The sequence below is a fragment of the Phyllobates terribilis genome, unplaced genomic scaffold (genome assembly GCF_046119375.1).
Source record: "Phyllobates terribilis strain yellow unplaced genomic scaffold, ASM4611937v1 Scaffold_5__5_contigs__length_657084704, whole genome shotgun sequence".
In the NCBI taxonomy this organism is placed as follows: domain Eukaryota; kingdom Metazoa; phylum Chordata; class Amphibia; order Anura; family Dendrobatidae; genus Phyllobates; species Phyllobates terribilis.
In genome coordinates, this window is record NW_027362765.1 from 622,586,780 (window position 1) to 622,611,390 (window position 24,611).

The 24,611-nt window shown below is 45.3% G+C and overlaps 1 protein-coding gene across 1 annotated transcript in view; it reads left to right on the plus strand.

The window, feature by feature from the left end:
* URB2 (URB2 ribosome biogenesis homolog) overlaps positions 1-24,611 on the plus strand; it is a 128,463-nt gene that overhangs the window by 29,876 nt on the left and 73,976 nt on the right. The window contains exons 2-3 of the mRNA XM_073686120.1: positions 8,547-8,684; positions 12,522-12,698. Coding sequence (XP_073542221.1) covers positions 8,559-8,684; positions 12,522-12,698 — 303 coding nt within the window. The 5' untranslated portion in view covers positions 8,547-8,558. The remainder of the gene's footprint in view (positions 1-8,546; positions 8,685-12,521; positions 12,699-24,611) is intronic.

Here is a 24,611-nt window from a genome sequence, read left to right on the forward strand (position 1 = left end):
TGATGACGTCACTTCTGGCGAATTTGCATTCCACGCTGGAGCGCATTGGCATCCCCACAGGAAATGGCAAATGACCGCCGGTGATCGCGCAGCACCTTCTCCTGGACTCCAGGAGGAGGAGCCTCCCTAATGAGAGGGAGGGCACGGTATCCGGTTGCCCATGTAGGAGCCCTGGATAGGAAGACGCCTGAAGGTAGGATCAATCTATGTACCTGTCATGGAGGGTTAGAATCTTCCTGCTCTGCATCTGTAGAGCCCAGCGCCGTTCCTTGGCCACCTTCTCCCATCCTACACCCTCACCCAGTACTCCCCCAGTAGCAAAAAAGAAAGGGGATGAGGATTCTCAAGGAGAGATGTCTATCCCAGAAGAACCTCCCTCCAGAAGGTGAGCTTAGTCCAGGCCCTGATGACTCCCAATGGAAAAATTACTATTTCTCTAAAGAGAACATGAAAGAACTCCTTATGGCAGTAAGGAGGACCATGGAAGTTGAGGAAGCGAAAATTTCCCAGTCAGTACAAGAGGAGATGTTTAGAGATATTCGTTCAAGGAAAAAGCTAGTTTTTCCTATACACAAAAATATACAAGACCTTGTACTAGAGGAATGGGATTTCCCCGAAAAAAGGCTGAGTACTCCTGCACAGTTGAGGGATAGATTTCCGGTAGATGACGAAACTGCTGAATTCTGGTCTGAAGTCCCAAAAGTAGACATCCAGATTGCGCGGGTGGCAAAGAAAAGCACCTTACTGTTTGAGGATTCCTCCCAGCTGAAGGACCCCTTGGAGCGCTAGATGGAGGGACTGCTGAGGAAATCTTGGAAAACCTCAGCAACACTACTAAACACGAATTCTGTCTCCACGTGTGTTGCTCGGTCCATGTGTCTTTGGCTAAGTCAGCTGGAAGAACATCTAGCCTCAGGCGCTCCCAGAGAAGACATCCTGGCATTGTTACCACTTCTGCAGAAAACAACAAGATTCCTGGCAGATGCTTCTGCTGAATCCGTAAGAGTAGCAGCAAAAGAATCTGGCCTATCCAGAATCCTGGAGTGGGGACGTGGCATCTAAAATAAAGTTATGCTCTATTTCCTTTAAGGGGAAATACACATTTGGGCCAGCCCTGGATGATTTACTCGAAGAGCTTGAATAAAAAGAAATCCCTTCCTGAACCTAGAAGCTCGAAAAGGAGACCTTTCGACCTCCCCAGGAGTAAACTCCTCAGTATAGAGGAAAGGGGAAGTCAGGTCAGTGGAGCTCCCCGAAGGGTGGACGGGGCAGAACTTTCTCTCCCAGGGTCAGCGTCGGAACAAGTCATGACGTCGAGACAGTTTGTGACCGCATTTCGAGGTTTCTTCCCCATTGGCGCAAAATTTGCTCAGACCCATGGACCTGAAGATCGGTCGAAACAGGTGTAAAAATAGAGCTCTCTTCCTATTCCCCTCGGAGAGTAAGAACAACACTGCTCTCCTCTCCAGAACTACAAGCCACTTTGATATCCGGTCTGAGAAACCTTTTATCTTCAGGGGTTATCTCCCTAGTTCCAAGAAAGGAGAGAAGCATGGGTCACTACTCCAAGCTCTTCCTGATAAAGAAACTGAGCGGTTCCCATCTAATCATAATCAACCTGAAACCTCTAATTCAACACATAATTTACAGAAGGTTCAAGATGGAATCTGGCATACAGTTCCCCTAATAGGGCAAAACTTTGTCATGGCCACGATCGATCTCCAAGACGCATATTACCACGTCCCTATTCATCCGACTCATCGGAAGTTTCTAAGGTTTGCGGTGGTCAAAGGAGAACGGACAATACGCTATCAGTTTAATGTTATTCCATTCGGGATTTCGTCGGCACCACGGATCTTCACGAAGATCATGGCAGAGGTTATGGCATACATCAGAAGTCAGGATGTATGCATAGTACCATACCTCAATGACGCCCTCCTACTTGCCCCCTCAATACCATTACTCCAGGAACATGTACAGCTGACAACCCATATTCTGACATCTCTGAGCTGGTTAGTGAACCCCCAAAAATCTGATTTTGGTTCCATCCACAACGAAAACATTCCTGGGAGTATTGTTGGATTCCCACAATCCGACATCCTTTTTGTCGAGACAGAAACAGATCATGTTGAAATCGAAGGTGAGCTTTCTGTGAAGCAGGAGATTGGTGTCTCTAAGGAGTGCCTTGTCAGTCCTTGGATCCATGACGTCCTGCATTCAGATGGTGGCATGGGTCCAGGCACACACCAGAACATTGCAGACTCCTATTCTGGCAAACTGGGATGGATCTCCGCAATCCCTGAACAAGAGAATTCCTATACCACAGCGAGTAAGAACCTCTCAGCACAAGAAATCTGAGCAAGGCTATGTGCGCACGATGTGTATTTGAAGCAGAAATTTCCAGAGCGTTTCTGCATCTCCTTGGCAGGAAAAACGCATGCTTTTTTTGAAGCGTTTTTGTACATCAATGAATGTTTTTGGAGCAAAATAAAGTTATTTGGTGGGATATTGCTTAAACCCTTGGATTACCATCAGAACTGGGGTGAGTATATTGGTTCATTTAAATGATTAAAGAATGTGTTTGTTGTATTTCAAATAAAGTGTTTACTCTGTTTATTTAACTCTTTACTTTAATTAAGTTTGGTCATGAAAAGGTCTGATTGACACCTTGACATAACCAAACGAGAGCTGGGTGTCACCTAGTCCCATTCACCCAATCTTCATTAGCATTTCTATTCATGTAATTTATGCGGCTGCTGTGAGCTGTTATTTTTAGACTGGGAAGGTGCCATTAGGCAAACATTTTCCCTGGCCATAATTAACATCTCACAGCTGATTCGTTAGCCGCTAGGTCCCCCCGATCAGCAACAAGCAGGCCTTTGGATGCAGAATATTTTTGTTGCGTCGAAAATGCTGTTTTCTAATGCCGCACATTTGTTGTCGGTAGATGTGAATGCACCCCATATAATGACACCTCAATCTGTCAAAATCTGCAGCGGAGACTAGCGTGTCCGCTACAGAAGTTGACATGCTGCAGGTGACTTTGGGTACGTGGCCACTATCAGGAGCCGCTACAGGTTTGACGCTGCATGTTTTATACAGCATCAAACCCGCAGCGTCCAGAAGTTACAGCATAGTGGATGGGATCTATAGAAATCCCATGCTGTGGTCCTGAATGACGCGCCGCATGTCATTCTCTTGCGGAGTCGCTAGTCTCCGTAACAGAAATTTAAGCACTAGAATGTATAAAATGCGGTAAATCCGCATGGTTCAGTAAACACATGTGGATTTACCTGCATTCAATAGAATGCAACGTTTTGGACGCAGCAAACAATGTGTCCAAAGCGCTGCTATGTCCGGATCATGGGCACAGAGCCTAAAGTTTAAAAAAAAAAAAAAAAAAAAAAGCGCGTGCTCCCGCGTAATTTTTATAACCAGCAGAGGGAAAGCTGACCGCTGGGGGCTGATATTAGTAGCCAGGGAAGGGGCCATTAGCCAACAATAATGTTCCCTGGCTATTATCAGTCCACAGATGTTTGCTTAGCCTTTACTGGCTAGATTACAGGGGGACCCCAGAAACAAATTGATGTGGGGTCTCCCTATAAAATCTAACCAGCAAAGGCTAAACTAGACAGCTGCAGGCTGATATTAATAGCCAGGGAAGGGGCCATGAATACTAGCCCCCTCCGCGGCTGTTAATATCACCCTTCATGGGCATGGAGAAGAGGGAATATTCATTCTCTTCAGTAGCAGGCACGGAGGAGCACTGAGCAGCAGCTCCTGCTGACTGTTGCCAGTTACTAAAGATAATGAATATTCACTCCTCTCCACGCCCATAGTCCCGGTGTGGACAGGAGTGAATATGCCGGCAGCAGCAGCTCACTTCGACGTCTGAGCAGCGCATGGCTATAACGCCATGCGCTCTCAGATGCCGACATGAGCTGCTGGCAGACAGGACACAGCAGCGCTGGAGTAGAGGGTAGGAAGGAAGGTGAGTATGTGTTTTTTTTTTTTTTAATGTGTGCAGTGAGGGTGCCATGTATACCAGGATTGGGGGATGAGAGGTGCCATGCATACCAGAATTGGGGGATGAAGGGGGCCATACATACCAGGATTGGGGGATGAAGGGGGCCATACATACCAGGATGGGGAAATAAATTTACCAGTAGCTGCTGCATTTCCCACCCTAGGCTTATACTCGAGTCAATAAGTTTTCTGAGTTTTTTTGTGGTAAAATTAGGTATCTCGGCTTATACTCGAGTATATACGGTAATCAAATTTGCAGACGATGCAAAGCTATCTAACACTAGAGAAAACCAAAAGGATTCAGAAGGATCTAGGCAAGCTTGAACAGTGGGCAGTGACTGATAGAATGGTATTTAACAGGGAGAAATGCAAGATTCTACATCTGGGCAAAAAGATGAAAAATTCATCTACAGAATGGGAGGACTAGAACTAGGCAACACTACGCGTGAAAAAGATTTGGATATACTAATATATCACAGACTGCACATGAGTTGACGGTGTGTCAACAGCAGCAAAAAATGCAAACACAGTTCTGGGATGTATTAAGAGAAAAATAGAGTCTAGATCAGTGATGGCGAACCTATGGCATGCGTGCCAGAGGGGACACGCAGAGCCCTCCCGGTGGGCAAGCGTGCCATCTTCCCTGCCCTGCCACCGCCACCACTCACCTTAGCCCGCGCACCATCCCCCCCTTTCATTAGCACCGTGACCACTCTCCTCTGCACGAGTGTGGCCTGATGGGAGGACACACGTGCAGAAGAGTGGCTGCGGCGCTAGTGATGAGCTAGCGTGTGTGCTGAGGAGGGGTAAAAGATGGTGCGCATTCCCACAGGTAGGACTGCGCTAGATGCGGAGTTGAGTGTTTTCTTTAAATGCGGGGCCATTATGCTCTGTAGAGCGTCATGCCGAGGGCCGTGGAGCTTCATGCCGAGGGCCGTTGGGCTCTGTGGAGCTTCATGCCGGGGGACCGTTGGGCTCTGTGGAGCTTCATGCCGGGGGGCCGTTGGGCTCTGTGGAGCTTCATGCCGGGGGGCCGTTGGGCTCTGTGGAGCTTCATGCCGGGGGGCCGTTGGGCTCTGTGGAGCTTCATGCTGGGGGGCCGTTGGGCTCTGTGGAGCTTCATGCTGGGGGGCCGTTGGGCTCTGTGGAGCTTCATGTCGGGGGCCGTTGGGCTCTGTGGAGCACCGTGTAGAGATTACAGTTAAAGAATCATACTGTGATGGGGTGACCATTCTTTGTTGGGGGGATTCGGAGAGGGGGTTATAGTAGGATCATCATAGTGTGCATGTGGGGGGTATCATACTGTGTTTGGGGGCTCTTTTGTTTACATCATACTTTTGTTTCATTCAAGTTTTTTATCCTTTATTTCATATTTAAATTGGGCCAAATGCTTTTTACTGCTCTAAAAACATATTATAATAATCCACTATAATTCCGAAAGTTTGTCGTTTTACTCAATTAATAAAAACTTCCTCGATTGTAAACGTTTTTTTAACAAATAGCAAGGTTGGCCCGCGACTTTGTCCAACTTTTAAATTTGATCCTCTTGTGTATTTGTTTGACGTCCCTGGCTTAAAGGGAAGGTGCCATTCCCCCCAAAAAAAATTTCAACAATTAAAAGCATGTAAAGTACTAATGTTTATTATCATTTGTTTTTAATGTAGTAAAATATGAAAAATTTAAAAAGGTTTGGTATTTTCACTTTTACACAATAGGGGAAGCAGCTGCTGAAAATTTGCCATGAAAACCTAGTGTACAACTAGCTCACATTATGACTGCAGTAAATGTGGGCGGGGTCTGCTCTCCTGTGTGTGACACTCCTCCCCTCCTCCCCTTCTGGGTGTTTGTGTTACAGGATAAGAGAGGAAGAAGTGTAGGATCACAGTGTGGAGCCATTTTGTTGGTGACTGCCAGTGATGCTGACAAGTACCGTGTCATGTGATTATTCACAGCACATGATACAATACACTGAGCACTGTATCTAGATACGTGTAATGTATTGCATGATGGGATTAGATATGCCGGTCTGGGGAGTACCTCACACATTGATGGGATTTGATGCGCTGGTCTGGGGAGTATCGCACCTTTTGTTAGTGACTGCCAGTGATACTGACAAGTGAGTGACCAAGGACGGCTGGCAGCTCTGATTCTGATAGTTGGTACTGCTCGCTGTATCATAAACTGGGGTTAGAGTATCATGCGCTGGGATTAGATACATGACTAAGTGTAGTGTACCACATTATGGGATTAGATATTGAGCTCAGCGGAGTGTATCACACAGGATGGGATTAGATACACAGTAGCTAATGTATGGAGCAGGGTCACACATTTCTAAGGGAGCAGTGGTGTAATACGTGACCCCGCTCCGACCACTATAGTACTGCTCCCATAGAAGTGGACGGAGTGGGGTTACATATTAAACCGACGCCCCCATAGAAGTGGACGGAGCGGGGGTCACACATTACACCGACGCTCCCATAGAAGTGGACGGAGCGGGGGTCACACATTACACCGACGCTCCCATAGAAGTGGACGGAGCGGGGGTCACACATTACACAGACGCTCCCATAGAAGTGGACGGAGCAGGGTCACACATTACACCGACGCTCCCATAGAAGTGGACGGAGCGGGGGTCACACATTGCACCGTCACTCCCATAGAAGTGGACGGCGCGTGGGTCACACATTGCACCGACGCTCCCATAGAAGTGGACGGAGGGGGGGTCGCACATTGCACTGACGCTCCGATAGAAGTGGATGCAGCTGGGGTCACACATTGCACCGACGCTCCAATAGAAGTGGATGCAGCTGGGGTCACACATTGCACCACTACTCCCTTAATGTGTAACCTCGCTCCATCCAAGGTAACAGTAGTGTAATGTATCACCCTCCGCTACAGTTTTCCCCCTTAATAGGGGGAAACTGGAGCTCACAGCATAGCTGTGGGCTTCAAAGAGATGGCGCCGATCTCCCATAGCTGTGACCTGGACCGCCCAGAGGGCGTGCCCGGTTCACAGCTAAGGCAGTTTCAATGCAGCATATGCGGTCGGAGACAGACTGCAGAGTCCTATGTATAGAGGCTTGCCGTATTTGAGGTATGTAAATGCTGTTAGACACCAGCAAATACAAACAGCCGCCCCCGGTTGTTGAATAAAATAATAATAATAATAATAATAAAAAAAGTTAAAGCGGTGAATTTAATTTTGTATTAAAAATAATTTATTATATAATCAATAATTATTAATACAAAAATAAAAATCGCAGCACCTTCCCTTTTAAAGGGTTATTCTCACCATGATCAAGTGTTACAATTACAAAGACGTAAAAACAAACAACTGATCAATTTTACTTTTGATTAAAAATCCTCCATTCTCATAAGCGGACCTCCACTGCAATCGGTGCCTAGTGTCTTAACCTTGGATTGCAGTGCTTATAAGCTCTTTGCTATAGATTGTATAGCACGCTAATGTAAGAGTTATTTTTCTAAACCAAAACCTCAGTGTTCAGGTTAATTTGCCGTGTTGGCACTTTGCGATAAAAAAAAGTGGGTTTTGGATTGCAGTTTGTGCACTCGGTCTCTAAAAGGTTCACCATCATTGGTCTAGATCATATGAAGTAATTATCCCCCTCTACTCCCCCTTGGTCAGACCTCACCTGGAATATTGAGAAAAGCTGCTAGAATGGTGAGCGGACTGCAAACTGTCGTACGAGGAACTGTTAAAGGATCTGGAAATGTTTAGCTTGCAAAAAGGTTAGGAGGAGACTTAATAGCTGTCTATAAATATCTGAAGAGAAGTCACAGTATAGAGGGATCATCCTTGCTTCTCATGTTTCCTTGTGCAAATGAGAATAATGGAATGAAACTGAAAGGGAGAAGATACAGATTACTGTAGATATTAGAAAAAACTTTTTGACAGCGAGGGTGATCAATGAGTGGAACAGGCGGCCACGAGAAGTGGTGAATTCCCTTCAATGGAAGACTTCAAACAGAGGCTGGACAGACATCTGTCTGATCTGGGTTAGTGAAATCTGCATTGAGCAGGGGGTTAGACACACTGACCCTCGAGGTCCCTTCCAACTCTACCATTCTATGTATATTGTGAACAGACCCCATAAGAATCAAAGGCATGTCCTTCACTTCCCTTCAAGTAGTAAAATGGTGTCCTCACTAGTCTACGAGGAGCCACACACGTCCTCCCCAGTTCCCCTGCAGTTGGGTCAAATGCCCCATTTTCCTTAAGCTCATGACTCCATCACCTCCAGTCCCCAATGGTGTGGCAATAGCTGTTACCTCACTCCCATGTGCACTAACCTACGGCACGGTCTCACAATGTGCCCTGCGTTGTATATAGATAACTTCGTCGATCCCTGCCTACAGGTATGTGTCTAGGGGCATCTCAAGGAACTGTGATCACAGAACTGCTGTATGGACAGACAGATGCTGTTAGTAAGTGGCGTACCCAGCCCACAAATGTAGCTAGTAACACCTGCGTGATTTTTTTTGTTCTTGTTTTGTTCCAGGAGGATAAAACAATGGCTGGCATTTACTCTGGTATCCACTTGAAGCTGAAAAACTCAAAAGTTCCTTGGGAACATAAGCTAAAACTCGCACATTTTGCTTGGATTTCCCATCAGTGTTTTATTCCAAACAAGGCGCAGGTAAGTGTGATCACCTGCTTTGTGGTTTTATATTTCATATGTTCTAAAATATTTGAAGAGGTTTTCCACTACAATGAGATGTCATCAGTATCAAATCGTTGTGGGTCTGAAAACTGTCACCCCCACCTATCGGCCTTTCAAAATTCCGGCAGCAACTGGGTGTAAAAAGTGCTTGAAGTGAAACACCACTGCTCCGCCACTGCTCAGTGGCCCCTGTCTGTCTGGATGCTGCCGATTGGCTCCTGCCTGTCTAGATGAGACATGATTTGCATCACCCAAGAGTGGCTACTGAACAGTGTGACAGAGAGTGGTGGTCTGCACCGTACACAGTTTTCATCCAGCTCTTGTTGGAGTTGATAACATCTGGCCAGTAGGGCTGTCGGACTCCTGCAAATGTGATACGGATGACCTACTTTAGGGATTGGTCTTCACTGCCCTTGTAGTGAAAAACTTCTTTTAAAGCTCCTTTTGTCTGACAGGTGATTTAGTAAAAGCCATCTGAGATGAGATGCCCACAGAGGGCTAAATGATCTTGAAGCTGCATTGGTAGAATTAAAGCTGCTGAGTAATAAATGGGTATACAACCTTTTAATTGTCACCTACGCTAAAACTAAAGAAAAATCCAATCAATATTTGGTGTGACTGCCATTTATCTTCAAAACCGCATCCATTTTTCTATATTTACAAAAAGTCAGGGTTTTTGTAGGATTATAGTTGGGTGTATCAGTAACCTATTATACCAAACGGATAATAATAATAATAATTTTGATATGTAGGTTGAAACAGTCATTAAGGGGTATATCTGGGACATTAACGAAAAAAAAAAGGTACCCAAGCACAGTTCAGAGCTGTGGAGTCTGTAAGCCAAACCTCAGACTCCTCAATTTCCATGACACCAACTGTGACTCCCTCATACATGGCTCATGTTTAAGTGATAAATTTACAGTAGCACAGATTCATCTCAGGAATAGGACAGACATTTACAGGACATTTCATAACTTTCCCAAATTCTTATGAAAAAATATTCCCCACAAACTGCATTGAACTACTGTACCCAATTTATTATAGATTTTGGAAGTAGGAGTCAGTCAATTTTATACCAACTCCATCTCCACCAAAATGGACACCGACTCCACAGCCCTGTAAGCACTAACAGGCAGGTAATTGCAACTTACCTGCCTATTGTGCACGACCCCGTTCTTCCCTGGCACGGAGCATCTACAGACTGCTCCTGCAAGGGATTCCGCTATCTCTGCTGGTGCAATGTGGTATGAATTCAGACATCATTCTGATTGACAGCCGGCTCCCCGAGTTAGGAAACGGGGATCTGTCTGTCAGTCAGAATGACGTTTGGATTCTTGCACTGTCAACAGTGGAACGCAAAAGAAGCAATTGAAGAATTGTACCGTGCACAACAGGCAGGTAGGAACAATTACCTGCCTGTCAGTGAAAAGGCACATTTTTTGTTTTTTATAAAATCCCAGATATACCCTTTAACTGACTCGAGCAGTAGTGTAGGCAGCTTAAAACTGGGTGAGGAACATCCAAACTGCTACAAAACTGGGGTTGTGGAAGACTTTTTCATGGCACAAGTCAAACACCATGGCAAGAGTGAGAACGGCAACAAGATACCAGGTATACTGCATCAGCAAGATCTCTCCCAGGCAAAGATGTCAGAGCAGACGGTGTGTGTGGGTGGGGGGGGGGGTCAAGATGTGCTGTTAAAGCTCTTTAAAACAAGCACCACATATAGGCAATATTGAGTACCATAGATACAATGGTTGGTAAAGTAAACTTAGTGCTGTAGATAAAACACATCATGCTTACTTCCCTTCGAAATTGTAAAATGTCCTGGAGTTCTATCGGCTCAGAACTGGCAGCTACACTAATCTACTGTTTGGAGAAGTGTGGCCAGAAATGGTCATTATGGTACAATTTTAGCTAAAAAAAAAACAAACCTTAAACATGGAAACAAGGCCAAACATAGGAACTGGGGAGCAGAAAAATAGCAGCAGCAGGTGCTCTGGGCTGATGATTCAAAATGTGAAGTTTTTGACTGTAAAAGAAGGCAGATTTCTTCTGCGAAGGACTGCAGCGCAGTTAAATAATGATTGTCTGCAGGCAACAGTGAAGTGCGATGGAGGTTACCTGCATGTCTGGGGCTGCATTTTGGCAAATGGAAATAGGGAGGCAGATACAGGTGCATCTCACTAAATTAGAATATCATCAAAAAGTTAATTTATTTCAGTTCTTCAATACAAAAAGTGAAACTCCTATATTATATAGAGTCATTACACACAGAGTGATCTATTTCAAGTGTTTATTTCTGTTAATGTTGATGATTATGACTTACAGCCAATGAAAGAACAAAAGTCATTATCTCAGTAAATTAGAATACTTTATAACACCAGCTTAAAATTTTTTTTTTAAATCGGAAATGTTGTCCTACTGAAATGTATGTTCAGTGAATGCCCTCAATACTTGGTCGGGTCTCCTTTTGCATCAATTACTGCATCAATGCGGCAATGTGGCATGGAGGCGATCACCCTGTGGCACTGCTGAGGTGTTATGGAAGCCCAGGTTGCTTTGATAGCAGCCTTCAGCTCGTCTGCATTGTTGGGTCTGGTGTCTCATCTTCCTCTTGACAATACCCCATAGATTCTCTATGGGTTTAAGGTCAGGCGAGTTTGCTGGCCAATCAAGCACAGTGATACTGTTGTTTTTAAACCAGGTGTTGGTACTTTTGGCAGTGTGGACAGGTGCCAAGTCCTGCTGGAGAATGAGATTTCCATCTCCAAAAAGCTTGTCAGCAAAGGGAAGCATGAAGTGCTCTAAAATTTCCTGGTAGACTGCTGCACTGACTCTGGGACCTTTGGAGTGTGTCAATGACTGCCTTCTGGGCATCTGTCAAGTCAGCAGTCTTCCCCATGATTGTGGAGCCTACTGAAACAGACTAAAGAACCTTTTTAAACATTTAGGAAGCCTTTGCAGATATTTTTTGTTAAGTATTAAAATTTACTGAGATAATGACTTTTATGTTTTCATTGGCTGTCATTAATATTAACAGAAATAAACACTTGAAATAGATCCCTCTGTGTGTAATGACTCTATATAATGTAGGAGTTTCACTTTTTATATTGAAGAATTGAAATGAATTAACTTTTTGATGATATTCTAATTTAGTGATATACACCTGTATTTCCCCATCATGCAATTCCATTAGGGAGGTGTCAGGCACAAATGTATTCTGCGGCAGGACAGCGACCCTAAAATTACAGTCAATGTCATTAATAACTATCCTCAATGTAAAGAAGAACAAGGAGTCCTAGAATTGATGATATGGCCCCACAGAGCCCTTATCTCAACATCTAGTATGCCTGGGGTTTCAAGAAAAGACAGAAGGATTTGAGCAAGAAGATCTGTAGTTAGTTATAAAAAGTATTTGGAAACACCTCCCTGCCGAGTTCCTTCAAAAACTGTGTACAAGTATAAGTGTACCTAGAAGAATTGATGCTGTTTTTTTAGCCAAAGAGCGGTCACTTCAAATGTTGATCTGATTTAGATTTCTATTTTGTTCATTCGTTTTGCATATTATAAACTGATGGAAAAACCACTAACATTTCTATTTTGGAAGTATTCTTACTGTGCAGCGTTTTTTTCGCTTCTGACTAAACCTTTATTAAGGTAAGGTAAAAGTAAAACCAAAACACGAGACGATATTCACCCTATATTTTGAACACTGTCTTGACTTTATAGTATAGCTACTACTTGGTTAGTTCTTAGTGTGATGAATACCTTCAAGAAAAAAAAAATATTTTGTACACTGTTTTAACTTAGTTCTTGCTTGACTGGGTGAGCCAAAGTTTGGTTGGAATTCATACGAAAAAGCTACACCTAGAGGAGGATGTTGTGCAGAAGCTCTGGATCTTTTTGGACAACATGTTACATAGCCAACGACTACAAAGTCTTATGAAAGAGGGCAAGTCTCTAAAGCTCCGGTTTGCCTTGGCTCAGGTAACTTTTTTTATTTTTCCATGAATTAAACGGGTTATTGAGAGAAATGTGATAATATACAAAAGTATTTATTTGAAACATTTTTTAATACTTTTATTTAGCAAAAAGGTATGTTTTATCTGGTGTACTGTCAGTATTTTAACCGCTTCCCGATCACCCACTGTACTTAAACGTTGGAGTTTGCTGGGCTCTGTGCAGCGCCGACGTTTATGAATGGTCATCGGTCTCGCAAAGGTCCTGAAAGCGCTGCGATTCCTGTGCAGAGCGACCGCTCTGACAGGTAACCTCATCGGGGCCTGATTGGATCAGGTCCCAATGATGTTAAGCCTTGCTATCTTATAGATGCCGCGATCCATAGCGATCGTGGCATTTAGAAGATAGTGAGGGGTTGATCCACTTACCTTTCCGACGGCCCCTGTGATAAGATCTGGGTTGTCATGGCAGCCGGAGGTCACATAATGACCTTCGGGTCTACCACGTACGATGGCCTGCAAGGCTCAGCCAGTGTAAAACTGTCAGGTCTCAGGCAATACATGTCTATTGCATTGCATTAGACCAGTGATCAGAAAAATAAAAATTGAAGTCCCATACAAGGACTAAGTGAAAAAAAAAAAAAAAGTGAAGTTTTCAAGCTAAAAAAAAAAATCCCCTCGAAATGAAACCAATAAATGCAAAAACAAAAAAAGTACATATATTTGGTATTGCCGCATCCTTAACAACCCGATCTATAAAACTGTCACACTAATTAACCCCTTCTGCGCACACCGTAAAAAAAATAAATAAAAAATAAACCCGAGCAAAAAACAATGCTTTTCCATCATACTGCCAAACAAAAAGTGTAATAAAACGCGAGAAAAAAGGCAAATGGAAATAAAAATGGTACCGCTAAAATGTCATTTTGTCCCTCCAAAAAAATGCCACCATACCACGCAGTCAGTGGAAAAATAAAAAGTTAGCTCTCAGAAAAAAGCGATACAAAAATAGAATTAGACTTACCAGTAATTTGATTTCTAATAACCCTCCACGACAGCACCAAAAGAAGGAGGTTGTCATCCCACCCTAATAGAGATAGGAAACACAAAGAGGTTAAATAGCCCCTCCCTCATCCTCCCTCCACTGTTTTTATAAAGGACCACACAAGTATGGATGCTTCAAATTATATTTATTCAAATTAAATGATTGGCTAACCAAGCCTGGGAGGGAATTACCAGTGCTGTCGTGGAGGGTTATTAGAAACCGAATTACCGGTAAGTCTAATTCTATTTTCTCCAATAACCCCCCACGACAGCACCAAAGGAGGAGTACCAAAGACTCATGTTTAGGGAGGGACAATGGCCTGAAGCACTTTCTGCCCAAAGGCCAAGTCTTTAATGGACATTAAATTAAGTTTGTAATGCTTGGTGAAGGTATGGACCGAGGACCATGTAGCTGCTCTACATATCTGCTTGAGGGAAGCGCTAGTGTGCTTTCAGTTTCTCTGGTGGTGAGAGATTCTGGATCTGATATGATTCCACAATTGCTTTCTTGATCCAAGTAGCGATGGTAACCTTTGAGACCTTCTTCCCTCTATTCTGACCAGATGGCTGAATAAAGAGGTTCTGATCCTTCTTCCAGGCCTCTGCCTTTCGGAGGTAGTGAAGAACAACCCGCCTTACGTCCAAAGTATGGAATTCTTCTTCCCTTTTATTTTTTGGGTTTTGACAGAAGGAAGGCAGAATTATCTCCTGAGACCTATGAAAGTCTGAGACTATCTTTGGCAACAAAGATGGGTCCAGTTGTAGAATAATCCTATCATCCAGGATTCTCAGATATGGGTCATTCACCGAGAAGGTCTGGATTTCTCCCACTCTCCTGGCAGTGGTAATCGCTACTAGAAATGTTGTTTTCCAGGCTAATTTATCCAGCTCTATTGAGGCCAAAGGTTCAAACGGTGGTAGTGTCAGACCTTTAAGGATGATGATAAGATCCCAGGAGGGAACGTGGTTGATTATTCTGGGACGCAGACGAGTAGCTGCTGTCATGAACCTTTTTACCCATCGGTGTTCGGCTAGGCTCTGGTTGAAATAGATACTCAGTGCCGCGATCTGAACCTTGAGGGTGCTAGGGCTAAGGCCTTTTTCCAGCCCCTCTTGTAGAAAATCCAAGATCTGGGTCATGTCAGGATGCCGAAGATCTGGTAGATTTGGTTTATACCATGTTAGGAAGGTCTTCCATATCTTGCTGTATGTGGAGTTTGTGATTTGTTTCCTACTTTTTTGTAGGGTATGAATTACTCGGTCTGAGAGTCCTTTTGCCTTCAGGATTGTGAACTCAGAAGTCAGGCCGCTAGATGGAGGTTCTCGGGATCTGGATGGAGTATTGGACCCTGATGGAGAAGGTTTTTGATTGCTGGTAGAATGAGGGGTCCTTCTATGCTTAAACTGTTTAGTGCACAGAACCAGCTCCTTTTGGGCCAATGTGGGGCTATCAAAATTATTTTGACCTCCTTGGTCCTTACTTTCTGTAAGGTCCTGGGTAGCAATGGAATTGGGGGAAAAGCGTAAGCCAGATGGAAAAGCCACAGGTGAGCGAATGCATCTATCCCCAGGCATACGTCGTCTGGATCTAGGGAGAAGTATTTTTCTGCCTTGGTGTTCTGGCGTCTTGCAAAGAGGTCCACCTCCGGACGACCCCATTGTCTGGTCAGCATGTGGAAAATGTCTGAATCCAGCTCCCATTCCCCCGGATGGATATTTCTTCTGCTCAGAAAATCAGCCTGGATGTTGTCTGAGCCTTTTATGTGCAGACCTGATAAGGAACAAAGTTGTCTTTCCGCCTAGAAGAATATTCTTGCTGAGATACTTTTTAGATTCTCGTATCTTGTACTCCCTTGATGGGACAGGTGAGCTACGGTAGTCATGTTGTCTGAATAGACTTTAACGTGTTTGCCCGAAATGATTGGACTCGACATTGAGTGCCTCCTCCACTGCCTTTAACTCGCGGAAGTTGGAGGATCTCCTGCTGGTCTCTTCTGTCCAGACCCCTTGGAAGGGGGTTAGAGCAACGACAGCTCCCCATCCAGTCTTGCTGGCGTCTACCGTGACTGTTATCAGAGGGAACTGAGACCATGGAACCCCTGTTCCTAGGTTTCTTGGGCTGAGCCACCATGACAGGGATGTTTTCACATAATGAGGGATCATAATCTTCCTGTTTAAGGAGTCTGGGGATCCGTCCCACTGTGCAAGAATATGGATTTGCAATACCCTGGTGTGAGCCTGAGCCCAGGCTACGGATTGGATGCAGGCTGTCATGGAGCCAAGGGTTGACATGGCAAACCTTAGGGGTTACCCTGTTCAGGGTCTTCAGATTCGATGTCTTGGATCTCAAAAGTATCTGTTTGTCCTTTGGTAGGAAGGAGGTTTGTCTGGCGGAGTCTAGTAGGACACCCAGGAACGTTTTTTCTGTGGCAGGGACCAGGTCTGACTATTGATGATTTATCAACCACCCTAGGGTGGTCAGGATTTGGATAGTTCTTTGCAGATCTTCCTGGAGTGCTTCCACCGAGGGACCTACAAGTAAGATGTTGTCGAGGTAGGGAATGATGCAGATTTTTCTTTTCTGATTTGAAGCCACTACCTCTGACATAATTTTGGTCAATATTCTTGGTGCTGAGGATATCCCGAATGGCAATACGTTGAATTGAAAATGTAACGTTTGATCGTCTTGAACCACCGCAAACCTTAGAAATTTCTGGTATGTTGGATGTATAGGGAAGTGATAGTATGCGTCCTGTAAGTCGATGCTTGCCATCACCTATCCTTGTCCTATCAAGGGAACTGCTGATCTGATGGACTCCATTTTGAATCTTCTGTAGATGATGTATTGGTTTAGGGGTTTCAGATTTATTATTATTCTGTAGGTGCCGTTTGGTTTCCTTATCATATACAGGCGTGAATAGTGGCCTGTGTGTCCTTCTGTTTTTGGGACCGGTGAAATAGCCCCTGAGGATAGTAGGTTTTTTAGGCCGGACATCATTGCAGTTCTTAATCTCGGGGAGGTTAGACGAGTTATCCTTACTTTTCTTGGAGGATATGAGGAGAATTCGATCTTTACCCCTTCTTGAATTACCTTCAAGATCCATTGACTGGAGCAGATCTTTTGCCATTGGGGAAGGTATTTCATGATTCGCCCCCCCCCACTGCTCTGGCGTCACCACTTCTGTTGTCGCTGTCCTTTTGGGAAAAAAATATTCCTATCTTTCCCCCCTTTGGGGTAGCTCCATCGACCGGACTTGCCTTTCCCCTTGTACTGGGGATTCTGTTCCCGAGGGGGGCGAAAGGGGGTCTTCTTGTAGTGTCTAGGTTCAGGCAGGGATTTCTTTTTATCAGCCGCCTTCTCCAGGAGGTCGTCAAGGGCCTGGCCAAACATATATTCTCCCCTGAAGGGAATGGAACAAAGTTTTTAGAGGCCACATCACCATTCCACGATTTCAGCCATAGTTCTCGCCTTGTGGAGTTCGATAGGACTGCGGCCCTGGCGGTTACCCTCACAGATTCCACTGAAGCATCCACCAGAAAGTCAGTGGCCTTCTGCAGTAAAGGTAGGGAAGCTTGTATCTCCTCTCTGGATGTGCCCATAGCCAGATGCTCTTCAAGCTGGTTGAGCCATCTTGACATGGACCGTGCAACACACGTGGAGACTACATTTGTGTTGAGAAGGACTGCTGATGTTTCCCAGGATTTTCTGAGAAGGCTGTCCATCTTGCGGTCCAGAGAATCCTTTAGTTGCGACGAGTCCTCGAATGGCAATACTGTCTTTTTAGCGACTCTTGCCACCTGAATATCGACCTTAGGTATCTCGGTCCAACATTTTGAGGTTTCTTCATCTACTGGAAACCTGTCTTTCAATTCTGTTGGTGTATTCAGTCGTCTTTCAGGATTTTCCCATTTGTCCAGGATTAGGATTAGATCCTGAATGTTTTTATGTATCGGGAACACCATCTTTTTCTTTGAGCGGAGACCACCGAACATCTCTTCCTGGACTGATCTAGTGGGCTTCTCTTCTTCCACTTCCATCGTTCTTCTTACTGCTGAGAGGAGGTCTTCCATAAATTCCATTGAAAAATAATATTTCTTATTTTCCAGACCTTCCTCTGCTGGGATGAGTGCACCTTCCTCTATAAGGTCTTCTGGAAGGGATACTTCGTCCTGGGAGTCCGAGTCTCTATTTTTCTTCCAGGGAAATCTTCCTCTTTTTAGCCTTTGGAGGCGAATCAGAAGTGGATCAGGAAAAGGAGGCCAATGAAGACTGAACCTCCTGACTGACTATCCCTTTAATTTCGTCTGAGTGACGGCTCCTCTTTCCTAATAATCTTCTCTGTGCATTTCTGGCATAAATATCTTTTGCTTGAAGAAAATATTTTTTTTTGAACATATAGCACATTTCCGGCTAGATTTATTTCCTGGTGCAGGATCATTGTCCCACTTAAAAAAAAAAAAAAGGGAGAAGGGTAATTAATGTATCAGTTCTAACCTGCACCTAGGAAAGGACCCCCAGTGCCAGACTTACTGGGACTGGAATTGCACTGGGCTCCGCAGACATGGAGAAGGTAAATTCCTGACCATCCAGTGTAAAAATACAAAACTGATTAGGTCCTACCTTAGATGTCTTCAGTACAGGGCTCTTATATAGGCGACTGGACTCGGCGCTCTCCCTCTTTCCCTGGGGAGGGGGGTGGCAAGACTCCTCTCCCTTGGTCCAATTGGTGAAGCAGGAACACCTGCGATCACCTGCGGGGTTATTTATTTATTATTCCTTTTTTTTTTTTACTGCTGAGAGACCCGGAAGTGACCTAAGGGACCCTTTTTCGGCGTCCCACGTCACTTTCCGGCCTTTTCCAAGTTCTTGCGTTCCAGGGTGGAACGCACACCGGAAGTGACGTTATCAGCGGTCCTTGTCACTTCCGGGATCCAGCGCGCGTCTCTCCACTATGGAGACCACCGGAGGCCGCCTTGAGAGGGGGGAGGAGCAGGGCTGGAGAGCTCGAGGAGGCCTCCAGCCCGACACCCACCTGACCTTACCCGCATGGGCAGACTCGGTGGGGACAGAGGTCCCGAGTCCCGGAGGAGACGGGAGCAGCATAAGGGGAGGAGGAGAAAAAACTGCCCGGTCCCAGCTGCCCAGCTTAAAGGTATGCTGGGTGTCTGCCGCCATCACAGAGCACCCTGGATGACCTCTTCATCCCAATAGGGACAGGAAAAACACTGGAGGGAGGATGAGGGAGGGGCTATTTAACCTCTTTGTGTTTCCTGTCCATATTAGGGTGGGGTGACATCCTCCTTCTTTTGGTGCTGTCGTGGGGGGTTATTTTTAGAAAACTATTTTTCTTCTATACGATAGTTTTTATTGTGTAAAGTCGCCAAAACATAAAAAAAAATATATAAATGTGGTATCGCTGTAATCCTACTGACCCGAAGTATAAAGCTGTCTTACCAATTTTTCCAAACGCGGAAAAGCATTAAAAACATCCTCAAAAAAACAAATCCGGAATTGATGGTGTTTGTTCATTCTGCCTCCCAAAAAAACAGAATAGAAAGCGATAAAAAATGTTGTGTGCCCGAAAATGGTACCAATAAAAAATATAAACTCGTCCCACAAAAAACAAGCCATCACGTGACTGTTGGTCGAAATATGGAAAAATTATAGCTCTCAAAATATAGCGATGAGTTTTTGCAAAAAAAAAAAATGTCTTTAGTGTGTGACCGCTGCCAATCATAAAAACCCGATAGAAAATCTGGTGTTGCTGTAATACCGACCCGAAAAATAGTTGTCTAATCACTTATACCGCATGAGGAACGGCGTAAAAAATAAAACCAATTCTTCACCTGCTGTTGATTTGATTCTGCTTCCCAAAACAACGTAGTAAGGTTCAGCTCACATTTATCCTGCGCTGAGCGCTTACATCGGGGCTTCTATGTAAATCTCAGAAATATGTGATTCAGACGGATATACCCCGGTGGACGTTTCCCTGTGATGAGGCAGATGGACTGTTGACGCCGTCTTACCTGTGATCCAGCGGTGTCCGTCTTTTTAGGCATGCATCAAAGTGCCGTTGGCCACAGTTTTGTGCACTTCCGAAATGAAGGACACTGCTGAACAGAGGCCAGACGGAGTCCAGAGTAACTGCTGCCTCATTATAGTGAATGGATAACTAAGGGGATTCTTCTGAATTGCATCACTTGGAGATTTAGATGGTGTGAAGATATTCAAGGTAATCCCCTGTTGTTCACTGTGCACTGGCAGGCGGGTTTTACAGAGCTCTACATATGCAAATCCGACACCACTGCAGCAAGCAGAAGGGAGGGGGGCTGAGAAGCAGGGACTGAGATCTATCACAGCAGCTGTGAGTGGCACAGGACGGCCCATCCCCTGGCCATGTTCTCCCTTCGTTTAAGAAACTATAATTCAACAGCGAGTTAAGGGAAAACGATACACCCGAGTGATACACAAAATTGTTGGAAACCTGAGGAAATGGGGAAGTCACCCTAGCTTTAAACACAGTCCAGCGTTCCCAGATGGGGAGATTCCCAGCACAGCCTTGCAGGGGTCCCTAGGACACCAATGTTTGGTATCCACGCGTAGCAGGGGCCCAGCTGGATCCGATGACAGCAGAACCTTCTCCCTAGGACCGTCCTGTAAGGACGTAAGGCCCATTTTTAGTTTTGGGAGTTTGCTAGCCAAGAGAGGCCAGAGGTGGGGATCTAGGTCCAGCCCGGAGGCCGTAAGGGCAGTGACCCAAAGAGGTTAAAAGATCCTGTCGCCCCAGGCCCATCTCCTCTTCCTGGGGAGGTCATAACATAAAGTCGTGTGGGGAAAGTCCTGCAACAACAAAGAGAGGGCCCCCACACCTCCCATGTGGCAGCCTTTTCATCTAAACCAGTAACTTGTAATAACTGCTTTATATCTTTTGTCCCCATGCTTTTGTATTTGTAACTCTGATCACTGTGTATGTATAACCCTTATGTATATAGTGCATTGTTTAGTGTGCCCTTAAGGCGAATAAATATATAATTTAATCTTCGGCTGTTCTTTTATCTTGATCCATGAACCTTATGTCTGTTGTTAGATCTATAGAATACGCTACCGGGCTGGTTTCTAGCCTGATAGAATTCTGTTATATCAATTAGAAACTGGTGGCAGCTCTCCCAGGCCGACCAGGCTCTGCTTCACTAGAGCTAGTGAAAGAGCCTCTCAGCCTGTCAGGGGTGTGAGCAAGTGTGGTGGCACATCAGTGACTGACTGGGCCTCCTCTACTCACTCTCTGGTGCCTTCCTGTACCAGTGTGGCCAGGGGGTGTCTGTGCAGTACTGTACCAATCTGACCTTGCGTGTCCTCGAGGGGGGTGCAGAACGTCACGTAGGCGCAGAGGGCAGGTCCGTACCACGTACTCCGTCTGACGTAATTGTGACGTCAGGCGGGTGGCGGGGTGTGGATCCATCACAAGTATGGCAACAGAGATTCTGCGGGTCTCCTTGCTGCCGTTTCATCACAGATAGAAACCCCGATGTACGTTCTCAGCGTAGATTGATGGATAAATGTGATCCAAAACATGTAAAATGTTCCCAATAAAACTTCAACTCAATCCACAAAAAAAAAGCAATTTCCCACTCATGTTCGTCATCTGTTAACGGAAATATAGGGGGCTTCCATGTTACTGGTAGCACAAAGGCTCTGGAAAAGTGAAATGACCCTTGCCTCCCAAAAGTAATTCTGAAAATGTTGTGCCCCCAACTACAGATGCCCCCTTCCTTCTGGAGCCCCACAGTATGCCTAGACCACATTTTGGGTCAACAAGTTTGGCATTTATGTAGTGAAATGAGGGGGGATTCTGCTTTTCCAGCACTTGGGGGCTATGTATATAGAGTCCGCAAATTATTCTACAATAATTCTTGTTCTCCAAGAGTCAAATAGCGCTCCGTCCCTCCCAGGTCTCGCCGTATGGCTAAGTAGTACTGTACAGCCACATATGGGGTATTGCCACGTTCAGCACCATTTTTATTCATGGCCCTGTATAAAAATGTAAAATCTGGGGCTAAAACGTTTTTTTTTGTGCTAAAAATATAATTATGATGAATAGATGAATTCATTGAGCGGTGTAATTTGTAAAATGTGGTCAGTTATGGGGAGTTTCTGCTGTTCTGGGACCTCAGGGTCTCTGCCAATGTGACATGGCACCCGCAAACCATAACAGCAAAATCTGCACTGTAATATGGTGCTCTGAACCCTTCTGAGCTTTGCACTGTGCCTGAAAAGTAGTTTTCAACCACTTATGGAGTATTGATGTACTCAAGATAAATTGTGTAACATTTTCTTCTATTACCCCTTTTGAAAATTACAAACTTGGGGTCGAAGCAACATTTTAGTAGAAAAAATAGTAATTTATTCGATCACCCATGACAGCACCACGAGAGACGGGATCTGCCCACCAAGGACAGGAAACCTACAGGCTTAAAAGGGCGGCACCTCTCTTCCGCCTCAGTTTGGTTTCCTGTCCTTAATGGGGGAACCTGTCAGGCTTACCTGGCTGGCCGGTTCAGGCAAGGATGCATTCTCTGCCTCGGCTGGCGCGGGTTCCCTGGGAGCGCCACGGTGAGTTCAAGGGGGCCTGCTCCGTTGGTGGTAATATGAGCTGGCCTCCCCTGCCTGGGGATGGACCACTCAAGCATGGCTCGGATGGCAGGTTGGAAGCCTGCAATTCTGCAGTTCTCATCGGCAAATCATACAGGAAGTGCAGGCTGTGCCGGAGGGTGAGGCGGCGGGCGTGGACGGATGATGCGGCAAGCGCAGCCAGATTACTCGGCCGGGTGATGTGGGCGGCTGCATGGTAACCCGGAAGTGCCCGAGTTTTTGACAGAAGATGCGCCGGAGGGGGCGTGCTCGTTCCTGGAGGGTCTGGTGACCCGAAGGTACCTGGCAGTGGCCAGCATAAGAATGGCTGGTTCCACTGCTGGGGTGCTTCCCAGCTCATCTCATGTGTGTTTAATGATAAAGCATTGTGAGCAGCAGCAACAAGATCAACTGTTGCCTGGGGAGCCCCAAGAACAAGTGGCTCAGCATCGCCCTCGTACCAGTGGAGGGAGCAGCCGTTCCATGGAGAAGCTTGGGTCCACAAGATCCAGCCAAAATAGCTCAAGCAGGAGGAAAATTTCTGCAGCCCCAAGGAAGAAACTGCCGGCTGAGAAAGATCCTTCGGCAAACCCGGTACCGTTTGTTTGAGCAAAGGGGTAGGTGATCTTTGTGAAAGTTCACTTGATAATTGTATCCCTTCTTTTGTTAATTTTTCGAGGGGAAGAAGAGTGTCTCCAAGTCAAAGCACAGGGCGTGTGCTTTGTGTAAAATTCCCTTGCCAGACTCTTACCCTAAAAAAGCTCTGTCAATCATGCATTGATCAGACCGTAGCTGAAGAAATCCATAACTTCTCTTCAGGATTGAGGTCCCTGATTAAAGATTAGATAGGCAAGGTCCTTTCTAAAAAGACGAAGGGGAGACGGGATAGAGAGCCTTCTCCAGTGTCTGACAACTCTGATGTATCCATTGATGCCGAAAGTTCAGATGATTACTCCCAGTCAGCATCTTCCTCTGATAGTGACCCTGGCCGACATTGTTTTGTTCTGAACGAAGTCGATATTCTTGTAAAAGCGGTCCGTACCACCATGGGTATTGTGGATACTAGGGCAGAAAAATTATTTGAGGATGTGATGTTCCGAGGCCTAGATCCGAAGAGGGAAAGGTGCTTTCCCTTGAATAACAAAATCCAAGGGTTAATTCACAAAGAATGGAAAAAAACTGAAAGAAAAGGTTCCCTTCCACCCTTATTTAAAAAGAAATATCCTTTTGAAGACTCTTCATTTTCTTCCTGGTCCAAAGCCCCTAAACTAGATGTAGTCATAACTAAAGCGTCTAGAAGATTGTCTCTACCCTTTGATGACATGGGAGCACTAAAATACCCGCTTGATAGGAGGGCTGATGCCTTTCTAAAAGGTACCTGGGAGACTTCAGAAGGTGCATTAAAACCAGCGGTGGCAGCTACTTGCACCTCCAGATCTCTAATGATTTGGTTAGAGCAATTATAGTCTCAATTAAAAGAAGGGGTCTCAAGAAAGCAAATCCTTTCTACCATTCCTCTGGTTCTGGGCGCTGCAGTTTTCCTAGCCGATGCACCTGCAGATTCGGTAAGGTTGGTGGCAAGATCGGCCGCCCTGTCAAATGCTGCTCGGCGAGCCCTGTAGCTAAAATTTTGGCCTATAGACACCCAAGCCAGGTCCAGACTATGTTCCATTCCTTGCAAAGGAAATTACCTGTTCGATTCTGCTATGGAAAAAGCAGGGGATTTAAAAAAGGATTTCCCTCGGTGTTCATGCCTACCTACAAGAGGTCATTCCGGAAGAGGAAATTTGTCTGCCAGAGACCAACAAAAGATCAGGACAAATATGAAGACCGCAGACCGAAAGGTAGGGGACTGTTATTTGAATCTTCTTTGCAGGGGGCCCGAAAGTCAGGACAATGACGCCAAGCCCAGGTCTACCTTTTTCCCAGCCTGGGAAAGTATTACAGCTGGTAGCTGGATCCTCGCCTTGGTGAAATCAGGACTTAAATTAGAGTTTCATTCGCTACCTCAAGGAAAGTTTTATGGTTACCCCATCACGTTACTCCCTTGAACAACAGTTGGCGTTACACAGGGAGGTCCGGGACCTGATAGAAAAATCGGTCCTAGCAGAAGTCCCAGAGGTAGAGAGAGGAAAAGGATTCTATTCCCGTCTCTTTTTGATACCTAAACCAAATGGCTCCTTCAGAACCATAATTTGAAGTCCTTAAACAAATATTTGAAGGTTCCCACATTCAAAATGGAAACTTAGAGTACAGTAATAAAGTTAC